Here is a 23,008-nt window from a genome sequence, read left to right as displayed (position 1 = left end):
GACAATTGCACTGGGGAACTTAGAGCTAACTCTAAAGACTGAGTATAGGGTCAAATTAACTGTTTCAGTATACTCCAAGTTGAAAATGCCTCCTTTATCTCACCAAAATCACGTTAATCTTCTAAATCCAATGTCTACCTACAGAAGCAATATGAATCCCAGCCACTAAATATTGATCAGAGTTTCTTACCCTGCACTTGACCTCAGCAGCTCAGCATCCAACTTTACAGCCACATGACAATGTAAGTGTGTCCTTGCACAGCCTCGTGGGGAGCATAAGGTGTCTGAGTTACTAATGTCCATTTTTTGGGAAATCTATCCTTTTAAAACAAATTCTCTCTACCAGGATTTTCTTTAAACAGCCTCACACACATCAGGCTTGTACTTGGAAACAATGTTCCAGCAAAAGTGAAAATGTCATCCAGTGCTATGCAATGTAAGTGAAAAAAATGTTGGGTCATTTAAGAATCCCTCGTTTGCTTATCCAGAAGTGGGCTTATCTTGGGTTGAGTGTTCTCTTTTTAATTTTTTTTTGGTTCTGAGTCATTAACTGATTTCCATGAAGTGCATAAAAATTTAGCTTAAACTGTCTTGTAGTTAATCAGTAATAAATAGATGACTGTTACAAGTGATAACTCTTATGATTCAAGCCTTATTGCCTTTTCCCTTGCTCTGCTGCAATAAAAAAGATCTGTCAGGCAAGGGCAAGGCTGAGGACTTTCTTTGGCTTTGGGAAACTTCTTCAATGCTTCCAGCAGAGGAAAAGTGCAGATCCATGCACAGTAAAGAAAGAAAAATGCTTTTGCTCCTCCACTCCCCATTCCATCATGGGCTTCTGAACACACAAATCATGCACACAAAAATGGAAAGTACTGATCTCAGCCAATGAGTGAACCTGCTGGAATGGGCAATCTCATCTGCCTATGCCATAACCTGCCTTCTCTCAGTAGATGAAGAATCCAATTATTCTCATTATTGGGGCTTGTCCCACCTTTGTATTGTCCTTGACCTTTAAACATAACCCAAGTCATTCTACCATGTACTGGTAGAGTGTCAAATCATGGATGTTCCCTCTGCTGTGGGTGCTCAAAGACTCTGAACAATCCTGCCCATAGTCTATAAGACTTAACTCAGGTCTCTTCAAAGCCAGAAAATTCATTTGTTGTATGAGCTGAAAAAGAGATTCCCTCTAATCCAATAACAACTACAGCAAGCTTTTTCTGAGCTTGAAATCTCTCATTTTGTGCAAGCATATGAAAGAGGTGAAAAATGGATGTGAAAATGGGTCACAGAGGATTCTCTGTCAATTGCCATCTGTGTCAGGGGTGGGAAATGAGGATCCACCAAGCAGTGCTTACCATGTGATACCTTCTTGTTGATATCACTTGGTAAATATGAAGGGGTTGGAATTTTCAGGGCTAATATTTAGCACAGTCTGTGACAGCCATGATGAGAAGGCTTATTAGGGGGTTATGGGCTGAACTTGAAATACTATATCCCTTTTGAAAAGGATAGGTTATCCTGAGGATATTGGATTTCTTTGTCTTCAAAGGATCACAGGACCAAGGTATTAAATTTTCCTTTCCTGCTTATTCTGGCTCTTGGCCACAGCTGAAAGTGAAAGCAAAAACACAGGAACTTTCAGTGGGCTTCAGGAAGAATTCACCAAAGAGAAACTTTCTGTCACCTGAATAGGCTTAGAAGCAATTTGGTAATATGGAAAAAGGATCATAATTAGGATTTTCCCAGCAAATGTCAGTACAGCCTTTTGCCGTTGCAGTGCACCCAGTAACTCCAAAATACAAATCCTGCTTGACTAAACAGAATTATGCCTGCACTGAATTCCTTGGAGGGGTTCAAGCCCACATGGATTTGCTCTCTGTCTCTCCAAAGCTTTTCCAGCACAGGCAGCACACTGGATTTAAGATGCCAAACTTGGTTTGTTTTTAACCATACGAACATAATCTGTATCCACTGAAGATTCCATGCATGGCAGATACAGAGTTTCATCCTGGGGCAATTGAAATGAATTCCAGTAACCGACTACAAGCTGAAATCAATTGGACCAGTTACCAAATGACTTTGTTTAAATTTAAAATTATTTGCTCACACAGCAAGAAACTATTTACATGTGCTACTTTTGAAATTTACCTCTAGCTATGACCATATGGTAATTTAACTTTTAAATTGTATTTATTGCATTCTTATACTTTAATCAGTCAATGCAAAGCTAAACTCTTCAGAACTCCATGTTTAAGCTTGAAACACAAAACATTTGCAGTTTCTCTCTGCCTTTGAGCAGTTGCAATTGTCAGATAATAGCAGATCAATCAGTGCTCAAGCCTTTGAAGTGTATCTGCTCAAATGTGTCTCCTTCCTTGCATTGGCTGCCGTATGTTTTACTCCAAGTGGAAGCAAAACTTTCCTGCTTTAGAAGTAACGAGCTCTCCTCAATTAGCAGAGCAAGGATTTTTTTGAGCATTGCACATAATTAGTTTCAAGGTCTCTAGTTTTAACAGCCATTTGTTAATCTTTTTTATATAGCTGGCAGAAAAATTGTGATTCAAGCACAAGGAAGCAGGCAAATAGCTGGAGTACTTCAACGACACACAATTCCAGAACTCAGCTCGGCTTTTCTGAGAAGCAATTTGGCTTCACATTTCAGAAGCAAGACAAGGCTGCTTTACTTAGAGAAAGAAGTATTTCCTTCTTCTGCAAGCCTTGGTTCTTATTAGATAATGTATTTTTGGAAGTGGCAAAGAAACTTCAGAGCAAATTATTCCATCCCTGTATTCTCTTCTTTCTCTCTTTCTTTCCTTTCCCTCTGTGTCTATGCCTGCATATATATGTACAGATCTGACATCAGAATACAGCAGTGTTCCATATTTGTTCTTCTGCTCTCTGAATTCTTTTTGCTGTTAGTTTCTTTATAGGTGGACAGGACTTCTCGTAAACAGACATCTCGAATTCAATCTGTGATGGTGACTGCTGCATGACAAGGTAGCGTTTCCCTTTGTGGAGAAAGTAGAATATGATGTGTTTGTATTTCAGTGGATTTTGGTGTGAAGAATGCGAGGTCTTCCTCAATGGCTGGCTGGAGCATTGCTTTGTCTCTTTCAGATGTTTGCTTGAGGGAAAAAAGGAATGAACTGGTCTGTCTTGGAGAAGTGAGAATAGATTTTCTTGTCATAGAAGGACTTGGCAAATTAGTGTTAACTACATGTTATGCATAACATTTCAATAAGTAGTAAGAAACAGTTTAAAAATAAATTTAGTTTTTCTCTGTTACAAAGTCTAGGTCTGTGCTAGATGAAAGCCAATGGCCTGTGTAGGTGCCCTCCTAAAGAGTGTGAGAGGAAGGAGTCCTAAGTGGGTCAGGACTGCTCTCTCTCTCTTTCTGGTGTTAATCAAGAATGGTGAGTTATGGAAGAGAGCAGGATATTGTAGATCTGTATGAGAAGCAACGTTATTTATTCCAGAGAGTGTGTCTGTTGTACTATGTGATGTTAGATGGCTGTGTATGATTATCCTAGTTTAGGGCAAATTTGGGAGGAAACCTCTGAATGAGGTCCCTCTAGGAAAAAAAGAAAAGATCCAAGCAGTCCCTCTCCCAGTCGGCTCGGGGAAAAAAAATTTCCTCGGAGAGAAGTGGAAAAAAACCAACTGTTTATTCAACAGGCAACACACCTCCCAGCACAAAAATGAACAATATCAAACAGCAAAACCTTTTGCTGCTCTGAAGAGATGGCAGATTTAGAAGAGTTCTTTCCGTGGCTGCCCGGCTCACTCAGTCTGTGCTCAGTCCCTCCTGTGCTGGGGAATGCTGTAGCCCAGGCCAGGCCCGGTGAGCCACAGGTGTGAGCTCCCGGTGCTCTTCTGGGTTTTCAGTCCAGAGCAGGTTCAAACAGTTCCAGGAAAAAAAACAATCCAGGGAGCTTCTCTGCCTCAGCTAGCCAGAAAACTAACCAAGAGCAAAGGAGAGCTCTCTCTCGCTGTCCACCGCAGACAGCACAGTTTGTGTGCTGGAATGCGGGGGAGCCAGTGCAGTCTCTGATAACAAACTCTGCACTTCTTCTTTCCCCCCCTTCATTCCTGGAACCAGTCTTAAAGTTGCAGAATTTAATATTCAACACCAACAGAACGGACGATTTGGGGATATAGGCATCATACAGTCACCTCAAGACAATGATACTGTCTGAAGATATTGTCAGGAAATTCCTTGATGGGAAAATTATTTTCTATCACCTCTTCATCATTTACTGGTTTAGAACTCTGCATTTTTGTTAAGTTCTTTGTAAAGAACTAGTTAAGCTGAAGGAGCGGGCAGCAGGACTTTTGACACAGCAGGGACATGTCCCACAGTCCCAGATAATGAATGGAGAGACCTGTCCCTGCCTCTGTGCCAAGCTGCCCGATGGCAGCCCTGGGCCCTGCTTTGCTGTTTTGTGGCAGGAGCAGGCTGTCAGCAGGCTGCCCCCAACCTGTGATGATGGAGGACGGAAGGCTGCAAGACTGATGAGAAAGGCTGTGCAGACTGATCCATGGAGGTGAAGGACCAGAGGTACAGGGGTCTTGTTGGGAGGGGCAGCCTGCTAAGGGATTGCAGATTTTGTTCAGCTGAATAATTTAGAATTTCAAATATTACCTGCAGTCTACTGTAAGGCAATTTCAACCTTTAAATCTTACCCACTGTTTTTGCTTTCATAAACATTACAATCCATTCCTCTCTACCACCCCCCTCCCCAAACACTATTTTAATTTATGTCAACAAAAAGGCCTGATTCCACCTCTTAGGCACGTGTGCAATAGTGAGGGCTCCAGGGCTGCTGGGTCCTCGTGGCTCTGGTACTTGAATGCCTCTGTATACCGGGCTGTTTCTCTTCTTGCCCCTGCATTGACTTTGGAGTTTAGCTTTGCATGCCTAGGCTTTGAAACTTTGGTGAAAATTAAGACCTACACACTATCACGAGTGGTCTCCCATTGCAGATGAAAACTCATGCAGCCAACTGCATAAATGCCATCAGCTGCTTCAAGAGAAAGTTTGAATTAATGGCTCTGATTGTGGTGGAGTTTCCTTCTGTCCCGGATATAAACACACTGTCCTACTCAGAGTTAAGTGTTATTTTTAGCTATAACAAAAGCGCATCTGAAAAGCCTGCTCTGTTGCACTTGGAAAATACCAGATCACTCGAAGTGCCAAATACGCTGGGAGAGAAAGCATTCCTGGAGCGGGCTTGCCCTGGAGAGCCTACATGAACTTTCCAGGGTTTCCGCTCCCCTCTTTTTCCCATGCAGGAGCAGGCATGCTCACACGCACACACAGAGAGCAGCTTGGAACTGCACAGGCTGCTGGTGAGCCCTGCTCAGTGTATCTTTTCTCAAGAACAAATTCAAAGTGTGTCCAGTATGTTCATAATTGAATCAAAGCCTCTTTGCCAAGCAGTTTTACTGCTTTGTTTGGTTATAAGCAGAAGGTTTCTTTAAAGGGTAAAACCCCATTAATAGTGTCCTTGTTTTTCTGGTTTTTTTTTTAAATCTATGACTATGTAGTTTTCATATATGGGTGAATAGATGATCTGACCGTGGTTTTTCCTTAAGTTATTGAGGCTTATCACTAAAACGAGAACGGTCATCTGTGAGAGGTTATGGACACACTGCAGCTCTCAAATGATTTCAGAATAAAGACAGGAAATGGACCAGAGTAGAGAAAACAAGTTCTGTGGCACCAAAATGCCTTTTCCTCCAGCAGGACACAGTGGGGGACTGTTTGGCACAGCCGACGCTGCAGCGCGGAGGACGTGGGCCAGCAGTGATGCCGTAGAGCAGCGTGGATGCGGTGCAGCAGCATCGATACCGGATCAGCATGCACGTTGTGGATGCTGTGGAGCGGCGTGGGTGCCGTGGAGCCGGCTGGGATGCTGCCGCTGGCCAGGTGAGCACGGTGCACAGGGGGGCTGCCCGCGGGGCTCGGAGGAGGCGCTGGCACCAGGCTGCAGGACAGCCCTGCACCCGTCTCCTGGGAGAGCAGGGACAGCGGCGACCCGACCGCCGCAGCCGGACGCGCTCGCCGCCCGCGGGCGGCACGGCTCGCGTGGGTGCTGCCGTGCCGGGGCGCGTCCCCGTCCCCACCGCGGGCAGAGCTCTCCGCGCCGACGGGCTCAGGAGGTGGCGGCGGTGTGACAGCGCGGCAAGGAGCATGCGTGCGGGAGGGGGCGCGGGGGGGGAGGAGGAGGAGGAGGAAGAGGAGGAGAAGGGATGGCGCGGGGAGGCGGCCGCTGTTTATTTGCAGCCGGGCGGGCTGCGGCTCGGCAGAGCGCGAGTGGCCGGCGGCGGTCCCGCTGCCCGCCCCGCACCATGCGGGCGCCGCTGCCTCCCCGCGCCGCGGCGGCGGCGGAGCCGGGGCAGCCAGCGCGGCGCCCCGCGCCATGGTGACGGGCTCGGCTCGGCGGGGCTCCCGCAGCCGGGACCGAGCCGCGCCGGGCCCCTGCCCGTCGGCGGGCGGGCGGCGCGGCGGGGCGGCGGCGGCGGCGGTGCTGGCGGGGCTGTGCGCCCTCTGCTACGGCAACTCCCTGCGGGGCGAGTTCGTGCACGACGATGTCTGGGCCATCGTGAACAACCCCGACGTGCGGGCGGCCGCCCCCGTGTCCGCCGCCTTCGCCAACGACTTTTGGGGCAAGCGCATGGCCGAGAACACCAGCCACAAGTCCTACCGGCCCCTCTGCGTCCTCACCTTCAAGTGAGTGTCGGCACCGCGGCGGGGCGGGCGGGCGGCTCCCTCTCCGCACGGACCCGCTCCCGGCTCCGTGTCCGGGCGGCCGGCCCCCGTGGGGGTCAGGGGGAGCCCCGGTCCCGCGCCCTCGGCTCCGTGATTCAGCATTTCTGCCCGGAGCTGTGCGGGACGGGGTGCGCCCGGGGGCGGGCGGGGGCTCAGCCACCGGCGCGGTCCCGCTGCCCGGCCCGGGGCAAGTTTGCTGGAGAAGGGAAGCGATGGGGCGACGCTCCGGAGGAGTCCGCCGCTCTCCCGGCGAGTGCCCCTCTTTCCCGGCCGTTTGGGAGCAGGTGGCGCCTCTTCCCCGGGCTGTAGGAGGGATAAAAGCGAAAACGGAGCGTTTCGGAAAGAGCTTTCAACTGGGGAAGGTGCTCACGTGAATTCCCCGTGAGTTCCTCCTGTGCTTTATCTCGAGTACCTTTTCTCCGCAGCTGAGTGATAGTGCCAGAAACTTACCGCGTTGTGTTTTGAAACAGAGCCGTAGTCATCCGTAGCTTTGTTCTTAGCGCTAAGTGGAAGGGTCAGCCCCGCGGGTACCGCGCCGTTCCGTGCATCCCTCCCGGCAGCTGCCAGCCTGCCGTGTCAGTCACGGAGTTGCAGCCTCCCTGCTTCAGATGTTCCTTCCCTGTGTACCGGGCAGAGTTGTTGAGGAGGAGTTTCGGTTTTACAGGATTAAAGGGAAGTTGAACAGCAATAAAGTGACAGCTACCTTCGCTAATCCTAGAAAGGAAAGCTTCGCTGGCCTCTCTCCCCCAGGAGAAGAATTTGTGGCAAATCAGCTCAGTTACAATCCATACAGTTTGTCATTCTTTCCATTAGCTTGTTCTCTGTTTAATTTATTCTGATGCAACATTAATGATGATGAATATTTAGCACATTTTAGCATTTAGAAATGATACATGTGTTTGCAGAGAGCTGTGCTGAAGAGCTGGTGGTGTGGCTGAATGATGTCTAGTGCTCAGTGATCGGTAGATGCTCATTACAAACTACGGCAGGCGTTGGGAATAAAGTATGGGCATTGGAAAGTCTGCCGGGGGATGTGTTACCGGTTCCTTGCTCACTCTTGCTGATTGAGTAACTCATTAGCACACCGGATATATAAATAGAATTTCATGAATATGTGAAAATTGAGTGTTTCTCTGAAACAAGAGCAGTTTTGGGAAATGGGACATCCCTTTGGCACTCACACATAGCAGTCGCTGCTCTTTGGTTGTAGAGGTGGACTTGGAGCCAAGAGCCATCAGTCTTGGCTGTGTGGGCACAGGCTGTCATGCTCCTCATAAAGGAAAGCTGAATAGCACAGGCCCTTGTCAGCTGGATTTTTTTTAGAACAGGTTTTGTACCTTCTTGAACGGCATCTCGGCAATTTCTGTAAAGAGTGAGGTGGGAGTAGGTAGTTGCAGGCACAGCTGCCTTCTCCATCATGTGTCCAACCAAACTCTTGTAGATTGAGGATCTGTGTAATTAATCCACTCCTCCAGTAATGCTTCTGGGGGTAATCGGAGAGGGGAGTGAACCTGTGTATCACCACCGACCTCATTGCATACAATATTAGCATTGGAGTGCTGGACGTGGCATCCTCGATCAGGTTGCAGGATTGAGATTGTGATACTAATGAGCAAAAGAAACTTAAACTTTAATAACAAAATGGAAAATAAATGTTCTAGTTCCCATTTGTATGTATTTGAACTGGTTTTACCTTTGCTATTTAAAGGGGTGCGTGTCAAAAAAGGGATGAAGTGCTGTCTCTGCCTAGTTTTTTCTGGAAGGGAAGTGACACTAATTTTGTGAACAAGATTTCATCCCCTGTGCTTATAATAACCATACGACCAAGACACTGGGTCAAAGGCAGAGTCATTTGTTCACCAATTGGCGTCGCATTTGGAACAGGGAAGGAATCATTTATCTTCCCTGGCTGTAGAGGGAGATTATATCCACTGTGTCCCAATTATCCTTCCAGTTTCCGCATTCTTCCCATTTCATTTCTACCAGTAGGGTGTCAGAGGAAGATGTTAAGAACTGGGTGGAGTGAATCCTCCAGTGCTTCCAAAGAATCCTTGGGCATCTTTTGCCAAGTGGCACTGGAGCTGTGGCTGAACCGTGCTCTGCCTGCCTGAACCATTCGCCCCTGCCTTGCCCAGCAGGAGGTTGCTGGTTGCTCTGTGTCTTCCTGCATAAAGAAAAAAGGATTCACCCTGATTCTGGTAAAAAGTTCAGCAGAAACTGATAGGTAACAGAATGGAAATGAATGTTGCTAATACTTTTGTTAGAATTTACTCCACCCGCTTATGATACTTGAGAAAACCATGTGATGTGTGCAGGAAGGAGGGAAGAGAGGACCAAACGTTATGGTATCTTTACTGTTTGTAGATTTGCTTGTTTTATTTATCTTCTTGTTGTGCTAATTTGATCAGTCCAAGGCATTTCAATAGCAGCATGAATCTTTATATCAGCCTAGTGGTTCTACATCTCTTGCATGAAACTTTCATCTGTAAAGCCTTATTTCACATCTTGCTGTATTAAGATTAAAGAATCTGGGAGATCTCCAAACTGCCTGTACAGAATAGATGTGAAGGGTGGGCTGAAATTTACATCTACAGATTTATCTATCTACTGAAACTTAGTCTCTTTTCTGCCTTTTGTGACTGTGAAAGTAAGAGGCAGGACTCAAAATGCCCTGTGGACTTTTCATTAGGCTGAACATATCCTACATATAAACTACATATTCCTGAAATGATCTCAATTAAAAAAATTTATCACCCAGCTGTCAGAAAAATCTGAAGCAGACATTGCTGAAATTGTGTAACAGTAGTTCAGTGTCCCTGATGAATTGGAAATCATAAGTGACAGTCCTCATTTCAATAGACTAATGCTTGGAGCCAAACAGTGAGAAGAGCTCAAGTATTTGACATTATTCACACTGGATCTGACAGTATGAATGATCAGAGGAAAAAAAAGAGTGGTCCACTGGAACCATTAAGCAAAACTTACAATATTCACAGAATTGCTCCATTGTTTTGTGTGGGTTAACATCAGAAGGGGGAAAAAAGCTTCTGTATGGACTGTTGAATTAAATGATGTTTGCTTTTTGTCTTTGAACTTCTCTTACCTTTTCTCTTGACTTCTGTAAAATAAAGGAGTGTTGAATGAATTGGTTCAGAAGCATTCCTCTTACACATGGGTAACTGTTAGGTGACAGGTCTAGCACAACTTGTCATCTGCACAGGAGTTGAGATGGTAGGCAGTGGTTTTGCTTAGTCCGTCAGAAAAGCTTACTTCATGCTCTTTTCTCTAGCTGCTGTCATTTAGAGGTACTTACCTGTAGGTGTTTTCTTCTCTAAGAAGTTATCCCATGTACTTCTTTCTAAAGAAAGCAATTTTTTGGACTCAGAAGATACTATTTTTGGTGTCTTCCTTATAAAATGTTAAGATGAAAGGTAGAAAAAAAAGGGGGGAAAAGAGAACTGCCAGTTCTGTAATTCAGTCAAGATTTTATATTTAAACTGGGTGCTTTCTGTCTTACACCTTGCCTCCACTAACAGAAGTTCACTGAATCATTTATTCCCTCGCTTCAGTTACTCCTTGTTTCCAGTGGTTTTTTAGAAATGTTTCTCAGCTGCTGAAGCAGAAGGTACAATCCTCAATGCTGTCTCCCTCTCTCCTTCTCTTTCTGTCTGCCAAATCCCCATTTAGATTCTCCAACCCGGAAACAAACAGGTGATGAAGATTTCAGTGTAATCAGCAGCACAGTGAAGGTATGCAGTGATAGAAAATGGTGAGAATGAAGCTTTTCAAATCCCCTGTATGCCAAGATTTAAAGACGTTTTATCAGTATGAGCCTCCTGTTTTGCAGGTGGCTGAGAAGTGAAGGCCCTGTGTGCTCAGCCTCGTTGGTGGTGCCAAGGCAGATGCTGCTGAGGGATGCCTCAAGGAACAGCTCACCAGGGACAGAAGGAAAAGGTGGTGACAGGTCTAGGATGTGTGGCAGTGACAAAGACTTGGGAGGGATGGCATGGCAGGGAAGCACAGGAGATAGATACCTGGTCTTCCTCAAAGGAGTTGGGAGTTACTGTTCACTGGGAATGTGCTTGGATCTGTGGGAAGGGTGTCAGAGTGTCCACTCCAGCTGCTGCTGGTGGCCTGGGAGGAGAGGAGCTGGAGGGGGAATAAGCTGCAAAAGGGAAGGCAGTTCTCCCACCAGAAAAGACATTGACACACAATTTGTGCAGAGAGCCATCCTACTAGTACTCTAGCTGGAAAAAAAACGGGGAACAAGATAAATTAAATAATCTGGGCTGTGCTCAGGTGCTGATTGCAGAATGGTTAACTTTCTAGGTCTGCCCACCAAGGCTGCTAGCAAATGATGGCTTGGGTGTGTACCTGCCTGGGAAGCAAATAAGGACCTTGAGCAGCGGCTCAGTATTCTGGGTTGGCATCGAGAGCCTCAAGTGAGGCTCCAGTGGCTTTGGATCAAAGCCTTAAGTGAATGTGAGCTTGGGTTAGATGTAAATACATAGCCAAAGAGAGAACTGATTCCATAACTCACTGTCAGCCTTCTGATCTATCTAGTTGTTTACAGCTGATCTTTCTGTTTTTTTCAGCTGTATCAGTGGCATAAGTTTCAAGGACAGGGAGCTTAAGAGGACCAAAACAACCTGGGGAAGGAAAAAAGACCTTACATTTTCTTTGTTATTGATTTAGTGCTATATTATAGCTTGACATTGCAGGGTAATATAGCGAGGCTATAATGTGTCAGGTTAAATACACAGTTCACAAGTATTTTCTTCACTCTGTACATCACAATGTTTAAGATTGTGTCAGTATTTCTCTTGTACAGCTTAGTCTACTATTTCTACTCGTGCTGTGGCAATCACTCTCCACACTGCTGCTGTCATACCTGCCATGAAATTGATGTAGTACTGGTGTAGCCACACTAGATGAAGTGGACTTTGTGAAGAAAAGCAGATGCTTTTGTGAGACTGGTTGTGTTATAGCTGGAATATACAGACACGTCTCTAAGCACACAAGCTTTTCTTCTGACCCTGGGCAGAATGCCTTGCTGCCATTTTAGATGTTTTCCAAAGCTTGGTGCCTCAAAGCTAAGGGTTTTTCCCCAGTGCCAGGAGCACAAGAAGTCTCCCTCACAAATGTAATTTTTGTAGCATGTGTCTGATGTTTATAGTCATAAGTTTGGGCTGTGTTTCTCTGGGGTTGCTTACACGCCCTGGAAGGAGAACAGGACTCCTGTGGAGGGTGAGGGGAGGCTCGCTTCCCAGGGATGGGGTGCAGACCTGGCTGGGGGTCCGTGCTCTCATGCTGCTTGCAGCCGAGCCTGGAGGCGAAGATTTGCCCAGTAGGAGAGATGTGTACAAAGTATGTGGGAGTCTGCCTTCACATCTTCTCAGCCCTGAATAAAATTTGCCTCTTGAATTTAAAGCCTTTTATGAGGGCAGGAGTTCTCTAATTCTCCTGAATGACTTGGCTGAGGTGAGTGCAGTCACGCTTATCTTTGCTGCTTGCTTCAGTGGTGACTTGGCTCTATTTAACACCTACCAATTCCTGCGGATTTTCTCTCTCATCAGGAATTCTCTTCCTCTTGCACCAGTGTCACCATTAATTTCCTTTGGCCATCTTTTACCTACAAGTCTCAGCCTTCTTACCCACAGGAGCATCCTTGTCAATACTCTTTAGAGTCCATGAAAATAAAGTACTCTGGCTGCTGCTGGTTAGCTAAAGGCATTTCTCTGCATTTCCTCGCTCTGTTTCTGATTGCATCCCTGGGCTTTCTCTTTATTGTTTCACAGACTTAAAGAAAGGGAAAAGAAAAAAGGCTGTTCTCTTTTCATTCACTACACCTGTTATTTTTTTTGTTTTTTCTTTGCTTCTTTGTAAGTAAGAATGGCATTTCCTTCATGGTCTTCAGCTTACTTCAAACTTACTTCAAATTTGGTGGAGAACTGTTACATCCAGTTTGAAATACTTCCTTAGGACTAATAACTTTATACTAGATTTTGGCTACTATTGCTTTCTTTTCCTGATGAGTGACTGTCCTAGCTTGGTTTTTGATCACGTCTCATCCCTTTCTCTCTCCACGCTGATGGATGGCTGCTGAAGAGTTTCATGAGATGTTCATTTCCTCAGCTCTTGCTGAGATGCTACTTAAGAATAATTTTTAAGACACATTACATTTTGTTCACTCTCTAGATAAAATGACACCTGGTATGTCATTTTGTTGCTTGCCATCATCTGGATTTTTTTCTTCTCTAGTTTTCCAAGGCTGCTTGTGAAGGCAAACCTGAAGCCTTGTGAATGGTGCTCGTGTTATTCATAATGCAGGAATGATCATCAAACCACACTTTCTGTGGGTTCACTAGAAAATTCTGCCCTGGCACATTTGCCACTTTCAAGGTGCTGCTTCTTCCCAGTCTAATTATGATTTCTGTTTTATTTCCCTACCCCTCCTGGAAAGCAATAGCCTGTTCTGAATGCCTGCAGTTAACTAGTGCTCTTGTAAGTGATGACTTCTGTGCTCTGAGGCAATTGCTGTAGCTTGGGAATTGATAAGGCCTCTGTCTTCTCACCCATTGCCGTTATAGCAAATCAAGGACCAAACCATTTAAGCCATATTGTCCATTTAATTCTTAAGCATTGTACTGTACTGTGGAAAGATTATCAGCACAAATCAGCACAAAGTGCTGTTGCACTTTGTGGTGGAAACTGGTCATTGCACGAGCACTACTGCAAAGGGCCTTATTTTCTGTTTAGTGCTACAGGTTTTTCATTAATCTTTGAGCATTTTCCACATACAGCCTTAACCATTATTGTCACTGATGCAGCTGCACCTCTTTTGGAGAGAAATGCTCATTTTCCTGGCACGAAATACATGCATCTGTGGAGTTTATAAGGAGATTCCACCATGCATTGAAAGCGGGTATAAAGTTTGCCGTATTTAACACACAATTTGAACAGGGAAAGATCCTCACAAGAAACTTAATCCCATCCTTACGTATGAAATTAATTTATATAAATCTGCATGTGCACCTTCCGTATAAAAACTGTGGGAGTTTTATGAGGTATGGGATGCTCTGAGACTTTCCAGTAGGTGTTACTTGCTATAACAAATTACCATTATTATCCTGTGCATTTCTATTTCATAACATGTGTTTCATTGTTAGTCTTTTGAAAATAATAAAACAGATTAAACTAAACAAGAGCTGCCCAGGGATAATAACAAAGTCTATAAAAAGAGAAACTCTCCAATTATGGTTTACAATATTATTAAATCATAAGAGGCATGAAAAAAGGTTGAATGAGTCTTCATGTGCACAAGTGAATGAAAAGCACTGTATTAGAGCTGGGGCAGAGGGGGAGAGTGTTGCTGGTGATTATATACTGTAACTGGGTAGGTATAGAATTTGTCTGTGAGCCTGTGCTCTTGCAGCATAGACCCCTCTGACTGAGTGTGTGAGGATGAAGCCACTGAGTCCCACTCCATTTCCAGGCCCTCTCTGTGGGGAATTGCTTACCCAGAATTGATGTGTCCCTGATAACTTCTTTGGAGGACACCTGAGGGTACTGATAGAGGTTGCTTTTAAGAGACAGAATGATTTGCTTTCTTCTGGAGAGCTGTTGTACAGCCTTCACTCAGTGAACCGTCAACGGCTGCTGCCTGTGGAAGTTTTTTTCTGAGAGTGAAGCTGTGTAATTCCTGTTCTGAGAGTGGATGGTGGAGGAATGGTAGAAAAACAGCTGCAGGTGGCAAAGCAGGCCTATTCCACTGTTCTTGGAAAACATCCATCAGCTTAACAAAATCAAGAGATTTTTTATTTTGATCTCCTCCTGCATGGGCGTGAAGTTTGGGCAGTGCACTGCCTTGGGTGTGACATGCTGAGCCATGCATGCTGCAGCACTTGGACAAATAAACAGTGTTGAGTCTTGGATTGAATACGTGTTTCAGTGCAGCCTCTCTGCCTTGGTGGGACATGTGATCAATGCTGAGATTTCTGTAATCAGATTTTTATTTTGGCGATGGCTGAGAGGATGCTGTTCAGCTCTATTAGAAGATACCTGTCAATGTCACCTAGTATTGAGAGACTGCACTTTGATGTATATGCTCATCTCCTCCTTTCCCTGGGTCTTCTGAAGGCCTTTTCATTTGAAATGCCATTTGCCATTTCTCAAGAAGTTTAGCAGAATCTTTGCTTCCAGGGACTCTTCCAGCAGAGATGTTAAAGCAATGAAAACTCTTCTCCAAGTGTTTCATGGGTGGCTCCTCAGAGGAAAGACCCCCATGTCTGAGGTGGTTGTATCTCCTCTTTCAAAGGTCTCTGTTCCTAGGAGTGTTCTTACTTGCTGAGAGCAAATCCCAAATCTTTAGGATGCTGTTTGAAAACACATCTCTGTTTCGAGGAGCAGCCTGTTCATAAAGCCTGGCCAGCCCAAAGCATCTCCTCTCCTTGCTGTGTGCTCTGTGAAGGCCCTAAGACTTATCTTGCAAGTTGTGCTTTAGCTCAGACAGAGGTTATGATCCTCATTCAGAAATGACTACACCATACAATTTTCCCCATTTGTGGGGCAGTGTAAGTATGGAAATACAAGGACTACACCACCCTCACCTCCCTTCAGTGTAGTACAGTTTTTGCTTGCCAGAACTTCTGTTTATGAACATTATGTTGAAGTAAGACCACTTCTTCCTTAATTTTGAGATTCTTACCTCTGTTTTACTTCCTTTGTTTGCTGAACCGTCTACTGTGTATAATTGCTGCATGCTGTTGCCAGTAAACAAGACTGACTCTCTCTGTTAGGCTATTAAAGATTAAGAGGGGTGAAGTAATTTTTATTTACCCATTCCCTTCTTGGCTCCCTTGCCCAGAAGTTCCTCCACAGTTCCTCTGCAGTGGAGCAAATTCCATAGTAGGCTGCCTTTTTTCCCCTATGGCTGTGTAAGCGGGGGAGCTTTGCAAAGTTCTTGTGACTTGGATTAGAGCTGTTTGAAGACCCAGATTTGCTCACCCGTTTGACATGCAATAAATTTAACCGCTGCTAATGTTTCAACATCATTCTGCTGGGATTGTTTCAGGATGAAAGAATGTTTCCTTCATTGCCATGTGGCCTAATTTCTTACGACAAAGAGCTTTAGCAGCAAAAAGCACTGGTGTGAATATAGCACCTGCACACACTCATGTTTAGTGTTCATGGACCACCAAAGATGGTATTTAAAACATACTCGCAGTCTGATTTTGCTGTTTAGTGCAAGAGTTACCTGAATAGTGTGGTATTAGGTTTGTTTTGTTCTGCTGTTTTTTATTTATTTAAAGAACACACAGGGGAACAGCCAAGCTGCGAGGCTGATGCTTTTACAGAGCTGTTTTCAATAATTTACATCAGGTAACTCACAGCTTACAAGCCTCATTGACTTGATGTTCACCCTAAGAAGGGGTGTGAAGGGCACACCCCACATTTGGGATAGGGGACCTGGTGGGGGTAGGAAGATGCCTTGCCTATAAAATTCTGCCAGCAGACCTGTGTTGCAGGATGGGAAATGATCAGACATGATCCATGGAGACTAATGATAGATTTTTCAAGAGTATTATCAGATGTCATGGGTTTAGTGATTGGTTCTCACAACGTGGCCAACTAAATGAGAATCTCTCCCATTTTGCTGCATGAATTCATGTCACCTGATATCCTGAGCACTTGTCCTCACCTGCCTGCATCTGCTTTCTCCAGAAATCAGGTTCCCAGATGACACTTTGGCATTTGAGGAGGAGTAGTGGACTGTGCTCCAGCTGATTTACAGCCAGCAGTGATTCATTTGTATAAAGAATGTCTCCTGCAGAGGGTCGCTGTCATTGTGCACATCTGCGGGTGCCTTGGAGTGAACTGTGGCTCCTTTAGGGGCAGGGTGGCCCTGTGCTGCCCCTTGCTCCCCTCAGCGTGCTGAAAACAAGATTGTGGCCTGGGGGTTCCACTGCTGCAGCATGTTTGCAGCTGAAGCTGTGGCTGGATGTCTGTTACTGCCATTTGTTGTGGTTTGTCATTCAGTGCTGGTAGAAATAAGGGAAAGTGATGGATGTTGCTGCCCTGGAGTGACTTGCAGGAGAAATGGGATAAAAAAAGAAAAACCTCCAACTCTTCATGTATTCTTGAATCACATAGACTGATGTCTTGTCAAAATGTAACTACATCAACCCATACTTCAAAGGGAAAGGTCAAGTCATGCCAAAATCTCACTTTTTCACAAACTCTCTGGGTTTCATCTGTTGCCTCCACAAACACTCCAGTGGGAGCACAGCAGGAACGCACAAGTAAGACTCTTGGTCTGGTAAAATTGGATTAGCCTGGAAAATTCAACCCAGGACAGCTAGCACTTCCTTGCTTTGAATAAGAAATGTAGAGAGTTATTTATTAAAAAAAAAAAAACAAAAAAAAACCCCAAAACGTTGTCTGGCTCTCAAAGACCTCTTCACACCTCCTCTCTTTCACAAAAAAACTAAGGTGTTTTTTATAGTAGCAACAGCTCAGTGGCCTTGCTATTTCATTGTGCTTGTCATGGGAGACCTGGAGTCTCTTAGTAACAGCAGGAAGGATTATTGACCCTATAGCATATTTACAACTGCCTGTAAAATATTTAGATTGTCTTCTTTTCACTGGTTATCTTGTTGTTTAAAAAAAAGTCCTCCAACATTAGTTAAAGGACATTTTTCCAGATTCCTTGTTCATATATGCTGTCCTCCCTAGTTAGGCACCATGTGTACGTGTGTACATTTGTGTAGATACATATATATTTGTCCAGATGTACAGATGTTGCTAGTACTTAAGAGAATTATCTTCAGCTGCATGTAAGGCAAAGCTTGTCAGCAAGCTGGCTGTAAAAAAACAGTGACCAGAAGAATGTGTTAATACACACTGTCAAACAAATGTTTGACATCTTGTTACATTTTATTTTTTTCTATGATTGCCACAAATAATGAACCGTAATTGTCTCACTGAGTCCAGGGTGATGTTAGCTAACTTATCTGTGCCATCAATGTCCTTATAAAAATGATGCAAACTATTAGACAAGCTTCTTTATGCCAGTAAAGCATTTAAATAAAGGCTTAACCTTCAGTGTGTGACACTATTTTGAAAGTTAAGTGGGAATAAACGCCCCTGTTATGCCAAGCAAATGCTCCAGCACCTTACCAAGTCCTTGTCTTGGCTGTTCCTGGGCAAAAGCATCTATTCTGGAGCAGAAAATAGCTACCCATATTGTAAAGCTGCCACGTGGCCAACAGAGCACAGAAAGTGCCAACAGGGCAATGGGACAAGTGCCACGATGTTGGCCAGGGTGATTTGCTGCTAAGGAAGCACAGGCGTGGTCTCACTGCTGTAAACTCTGCTGGCAGGGCACAGGACTCTCCCATCTCTGTCAAGAAGGTTTCCAAACACAACCACATAATATAAAAATTGGAGAAATGGTTTCTCTAATCAAATAAAGCAGAAGCTTAGAGCAGTTTTCAGTAATGAGTTTAATTGCACTAACATTAGATGACTGCACATGGGGCAAAAGGCATAATTTAGAGTATTTGAAAGATGTCTTGCTACTAAAAGATCTCTCAGATCTAGCAATGGTTTGGTTTTGTTTTCTTACAGGTTGAACATATTGCTGGCTGGCATGAACCCCTTCTATTTCCACGCAGTGAATGTAATTTTACACTGTCTGGTGACTCTTGTGCTGATGTATACTTGTGACAAAGCTGTGTTCAAGGACTGTCGACTTGCTTTTGTCACGGCGCTCTTCTTTGCTGTGCATCCCATTCACACCGAGGCTGTAAGTATGTGCAACCAAGGCTAAGAATAAATTCATTCTTTCAAATTTTAATTTTTTTTCAAGGAAACCTCTGAGTCATACAGAATGTGGTACTTGTGATTTTTTGCTGTGGGGGAGCAAAGGTGAGAATATACCCTATTAAAAAAATTTTTAGGAGTCATTAAGAAAAACGTGTATTCACACTTGCATTCTTTGTGTGCTGGAACTGAATTCTAAATTATGGTCCTAATAAGCCATTCTGGGAATAAATGGACAGTCATTAGCTTCCTGAAACCAAAGACCTCAGTGAGGCTGTGCTCTCCTGCTGGGATATTGTTGCATGCCTTCAGTCATCTCCTATACCCATCAATTTTAGTGAGGAAAAGTGAAGGTAGCATTAATGTGTATTCTGGAGGAGCTCTCTCAGACAGAGATGATGTGACCCATGGATTAATTTATTTCAGTTAAAAGAGAGGACAATCATCTTCAGAAAAAAAGTTGTTCACAAACACCAGCATAAGTTTACAGCACAACAGCTCATACTGGAAATCTTTCTGTTAACTGTAAGGAAATATTTAAAGACATAATCATTCCAAAACTGCAGTCTGTTAGCATGAGGAGACACTTGTGTAGCTAAAAGGAGTTTTTCTGTCTTTGAGAAGGAAAGGTACTGTCCAGCTCTCCACACTATAGAAAGGAAATGCTCTCATTAGCTGAGATACCACTGACATCACACTGCTCTCATTCCAAGCCTTTGTAAATGAGGGGAGGGAAACAGCTGCTGGGGCTGAGAACTTTAGAGGAGAGATTACCTTAATAACAAAAAGCCACAAGCTTTGGAGTTACTCCCTGTGCTGTGTTGTGTGAACTAATCAGCTAGGCTCCTTTTGATAATACAGATTTATATTTTAAGGGAGGTTTTAGAAGAGGCACTCTTGGAATTTATTTTTGTCTGGGTCAGAACTTTAAAAGGTTAAAATAAATGCCAGAGCTCTGAATATAGCTTAATTATGTAATCTCAAAAGGGGTGAAATTTCAAAGGGCCTTTTATCCGCTTTATGTGATTTTTAGATCCTTATGAAATAGGATATTGAAATAACTGTAAAAAAGAATGTTTATGCATTTTTCTTCAGTATTCCCTTTTTTTATAAAAAGATTTTGTTCATTAATCTGTAGAAAGAAACTCTTGCAAACTCAGATTGTTTAGGAGCAACAAATTCTGTAACTCTATCTCTTTTTGGTGGTAAAGTTCATTTAAATATTACTTATATAGCAAGTAATTTTCTTTAACAAATTGAAGTACTGGGAGTTGGATGCATTTCTCATCTAAGCCTTATTATAAAAAATTAAAACATCCTTAAAACTTGCATTTTCTATGTAACTTTATTAATACTTTATGAAGTAAAGAATGACTTTACTGTTGGCTTACTCATTTGTTTTGCCAAGCTAGAAATGCAGCAGACAAAACTGCATATCCTACACTATCCAAGTAATATTTTGGTATGCTGAGGGAGGATAACACTGAAAGATCAAAAGCCTAAAATAGTAGCAGTGAGCTTGGATTGTTGAGGCAGTCACTGAGTGTTTTTACATTTTTGGATGTGTTTTTACACCTGTGTGTCTCCTTTCCTTTCAGGTAACAGGTATAGTAGGCAGAGCAGATGTCCTTGCCTGTCTACTCTTTCTGTTGGCTTTTCTCTCCTATAATAGGTACGTGATAACATCATGAGATTCTTTAGTCTGAGGAGGGTTTGATGGTTGTTGGCAGAGGTACTTCCCACAGCTCTGCTGTGTGAAAGTGTCCTGGCCCCTGCTTGCAGCCATGGTGATGCTTAGGAGAACAAAAAATTCCACAAAACCAGAAGTCAACAGCGACAATCCCTCTTCCACTGACATTACAGCTGACCATACACCAGAGGAGATGTATGTTTGTAAAAATTACAAAGAAATGTTTTCAATGGAAGGCAAATTGTCTGTATGTAGAGTGAAGAGCAGACAGACACATGCCTGTCAAATGTGTGCTGTGGCTGTGAGACTCTGGAACACCTGGTCTGAGAGAGTTAAGGAGTGTGTCTAGACCATTACTCATCCTCTTCAGACGAAAACTTGGTACTGCTCGCTGCTCTGTGTTCTAAAACTGTAACGGAACAAGCATAGATGCAGAAACAGCTTATTTGGATGGGGTTTCTGCACCTTTTGCATTATTTGCAGTTTGAAATAACATTGTTTGCATTTGGAAATAGCACCATGTCATCACAGCCACAGGGAAAAACTGCTTATGTCTCTCTGGGGCTGTCTGCTACAAACCCACGATGCTGTTGTCTTCGGAAGGCTTCAAAAGTATGAAACATAGTGACCCCACAGGAATCTGCCTGTTTGATTTCAGTTCTTTCCTACCTTCTCCCCTGTGATAGGGGATCAGTGCCCAGTCTGTTAATGATTAGGACACATCTCTGACTCCGGGGAGTGTGGGTGGGATGGAGGAATTTTTGCTTGCCTAGTGCTTTTTGTCCCATAAGGAGAATTAAGCATGTGTGTTCCACATGACAGAAAGTAGGTGTTTTTCTGCCCTCTCTGTACTTACTCTGTCTTCCTCTGACTGTTTCAAGTCTACTTCGTTTTTCTGCTTGTCTTTGTTTCACCTCTTGTGTACCAAGAATTTGAGCAGCTCCCCATATTTGCGTCTTCCTTTCCTGTCCTATGGCCTTCCTTCATTTTAGATTGTTCATTTCTTAACATGTTCATGTCAGCCATCTTAAGGCATTAAGGAAAACTGTCTCCGTATTTGTGTGACTGTAGTAAACATGAAAGTGACAGAGAAGTTAAGATATTTTATGCAAATTCTGTTTTTCAGGAGTGTGGATCAGCTTTATGTTGGGGAACATTTCCCTCCCACTGCTTCCCCATTCTTTTTGCTGCTTAGTTTATTCCTTGGGACATGTGCAATGCTGGTTAAAGAAACTGGAGTCACTGTGTTTGGTGTATGCTTGGTTTATGACTTCTTTTCCCTCTCCTACAATGGACTCAAATTGTAAGTAACTTGTTATGCTCACGATGCTTTTCAGGTGTTTTCATCTGTTAGTCTAAAATATGTATTATTATGATATACAGCACTGGTGGAGATGAACTTGCCTTGCTGAATTAGATGGTACACATTTGACAGATTTGGAAGGGCCCATGATTTCATTCTGTGTGATTTTTTTAAATTTTTTTTTTAAATTTTTTTATTACTCTCTTGCTGCCTGATAACTTTTATTGGGTGAATCGACCAGATGTGAAGAACTGATCCCTAAAATGCTGAATTCACCCTGGCAAGACTAACATTTATTTTTAGAATGGGAGTTCTGACTGAAGCATCAACATCTTAAAATTTCTCTGGCTTAACTCCTTCCATTCACAATGTCTGCTTGATTATTCAGTCACAATGCCATGGGTTTAGAAATATTGTATGATGTTTAGTAATAAAACCAGGTTTGATTTTTTTTCTGTCCTTTCAGAATGGAAAAAGAGGGAAAATACCCATCTAATTCTGTTGGAATAATTAGCAACTCTCAGAAGTCACTGGAGAAAAATTGAATACTTTGAAGTTTGTACTCTTCATCCACTTAGTGTCACAAATAACTATGTTATTTTCCATCTCCATTCAAAGTCAGAAGTCTTGTTATTTTAGAAGCTGTTTTTTATCTGTTTCTCTCCCAAAACATCCTGGTACAGATCTGTGAGTGAATCTAAGAGCTCAATGTTACTGAGAATTGGAGGTCTCGCTCCTCATATCATTTCTTGTGTTTCCACTGGTGCTGCCCCACCAGCTCTGGAACCTGTCATGCCCTGCATGAGCTTGCGTGTATCTGGGTTATAAAAAGGACACTGCATTTTTGTTTCTGCAGTGAATTAAATGAACAGAGCTGGTACAAGGCAAGAGCAGCAACTGCAGGGAGGAGAAGGGGGACTCTCAGGAGCATCCTGGCTTCCCTTCCTTTGTGGCCCTTTCCCTAGGCTCTAATGGGGACAGACCACGTTTCAGACCTGCCCTCTGGCAGCAATAGCAATCAGCAGGCAGGTACAATGGATCGGCAGGGGATTCCTCCTCTTTTCACTGGATAAGTAGTTCTTAATGGTGTGACTGGTGGGCAAGTAGCCAGGGAGATTTCTGGGGACTGACAGCCAGCTTGCTTGTTAACACTTGCATTTACACCCTGACAGGCGTGTTTCAGGAGCTGCCTGGCTAAAGGGAGCACAACTGTTAATTAACTGAAGGAAAATCTGTGCCTTCCTCCTCCCTCCTTTCCTCAGTCTCCCCCTTCCACAGCCCACATTCCAGGGGGCCTCTTCAAGCTGCTTTTTTGTTTCAGTGGCGGCCAGTTGCCCAGATGTGGTACTATTTAGCTTGTAGGAATGAAACTCTTCAGTCCAGATGTGCTGTATTTTCATATCTCTTCTCGTTGCAC

General features: G+C 43.9%; 1 protein-coding gene across 3 annotated transcripts in view; it reads left to right on the top strand.

Annotated features, from left to right (window-relative positions):
- The first annotated feature begins 5,827 nt into the window (after positions 1–5,827).
- TMTC1 (transmembrane O-mannosyltransferase targeting cadherins 1) overlaps positions 5,828–23,008 on the top strand; it is a 133,912-nt gene continuing 116,731 nt past the window's right edge. The window contains exons 1-4 of one of the 3 annotated variants that reach the window (XM_014876957.2): positions 5,828–5,932; positions 18,404–18,581; positions 20,197–20,270; positions 21,415–21,591. In XM_014876957.2, the coding sequence (XP_014732443.2) occupies positions 5,832–5,932; positions 18,404–18,581; positions 20,197–20,270; positions 21,415–21,591 (530 nt within the window). In that variant the 5' untranslated portion in view covers positions 5,828–5,831. Of the gene's footprint in view, positions 5,933–6,425; positions 6,737–18,403; positions 18,582–20,196; positions 20,271–21,414; positions 21,592–23,008 lie in introns of those variants that run through there. The other 2 variants (XM_088165422.1, XM_088165421.1) reach the window with 2 other exon arrangements.

Source organism: Sturnus vulgaris, chromosome 5, assembly GCF_052056855.1.
Source record: "Sturnus vulgaris isolate bStuVul1 chromosome 5, bStuVul1.hap1, whole genome shotgun sequence".
Taxonomy (NCBI): domain Eukaryota; kingdom Metazoa; phylum Chordata; class Aves; order Passeriformes; family Sturnidae; genus Sturnus; species Sturnus vulgaris.
This window is presented reverse-complemented; position numbering and strand designations above follow the sequence as displayed.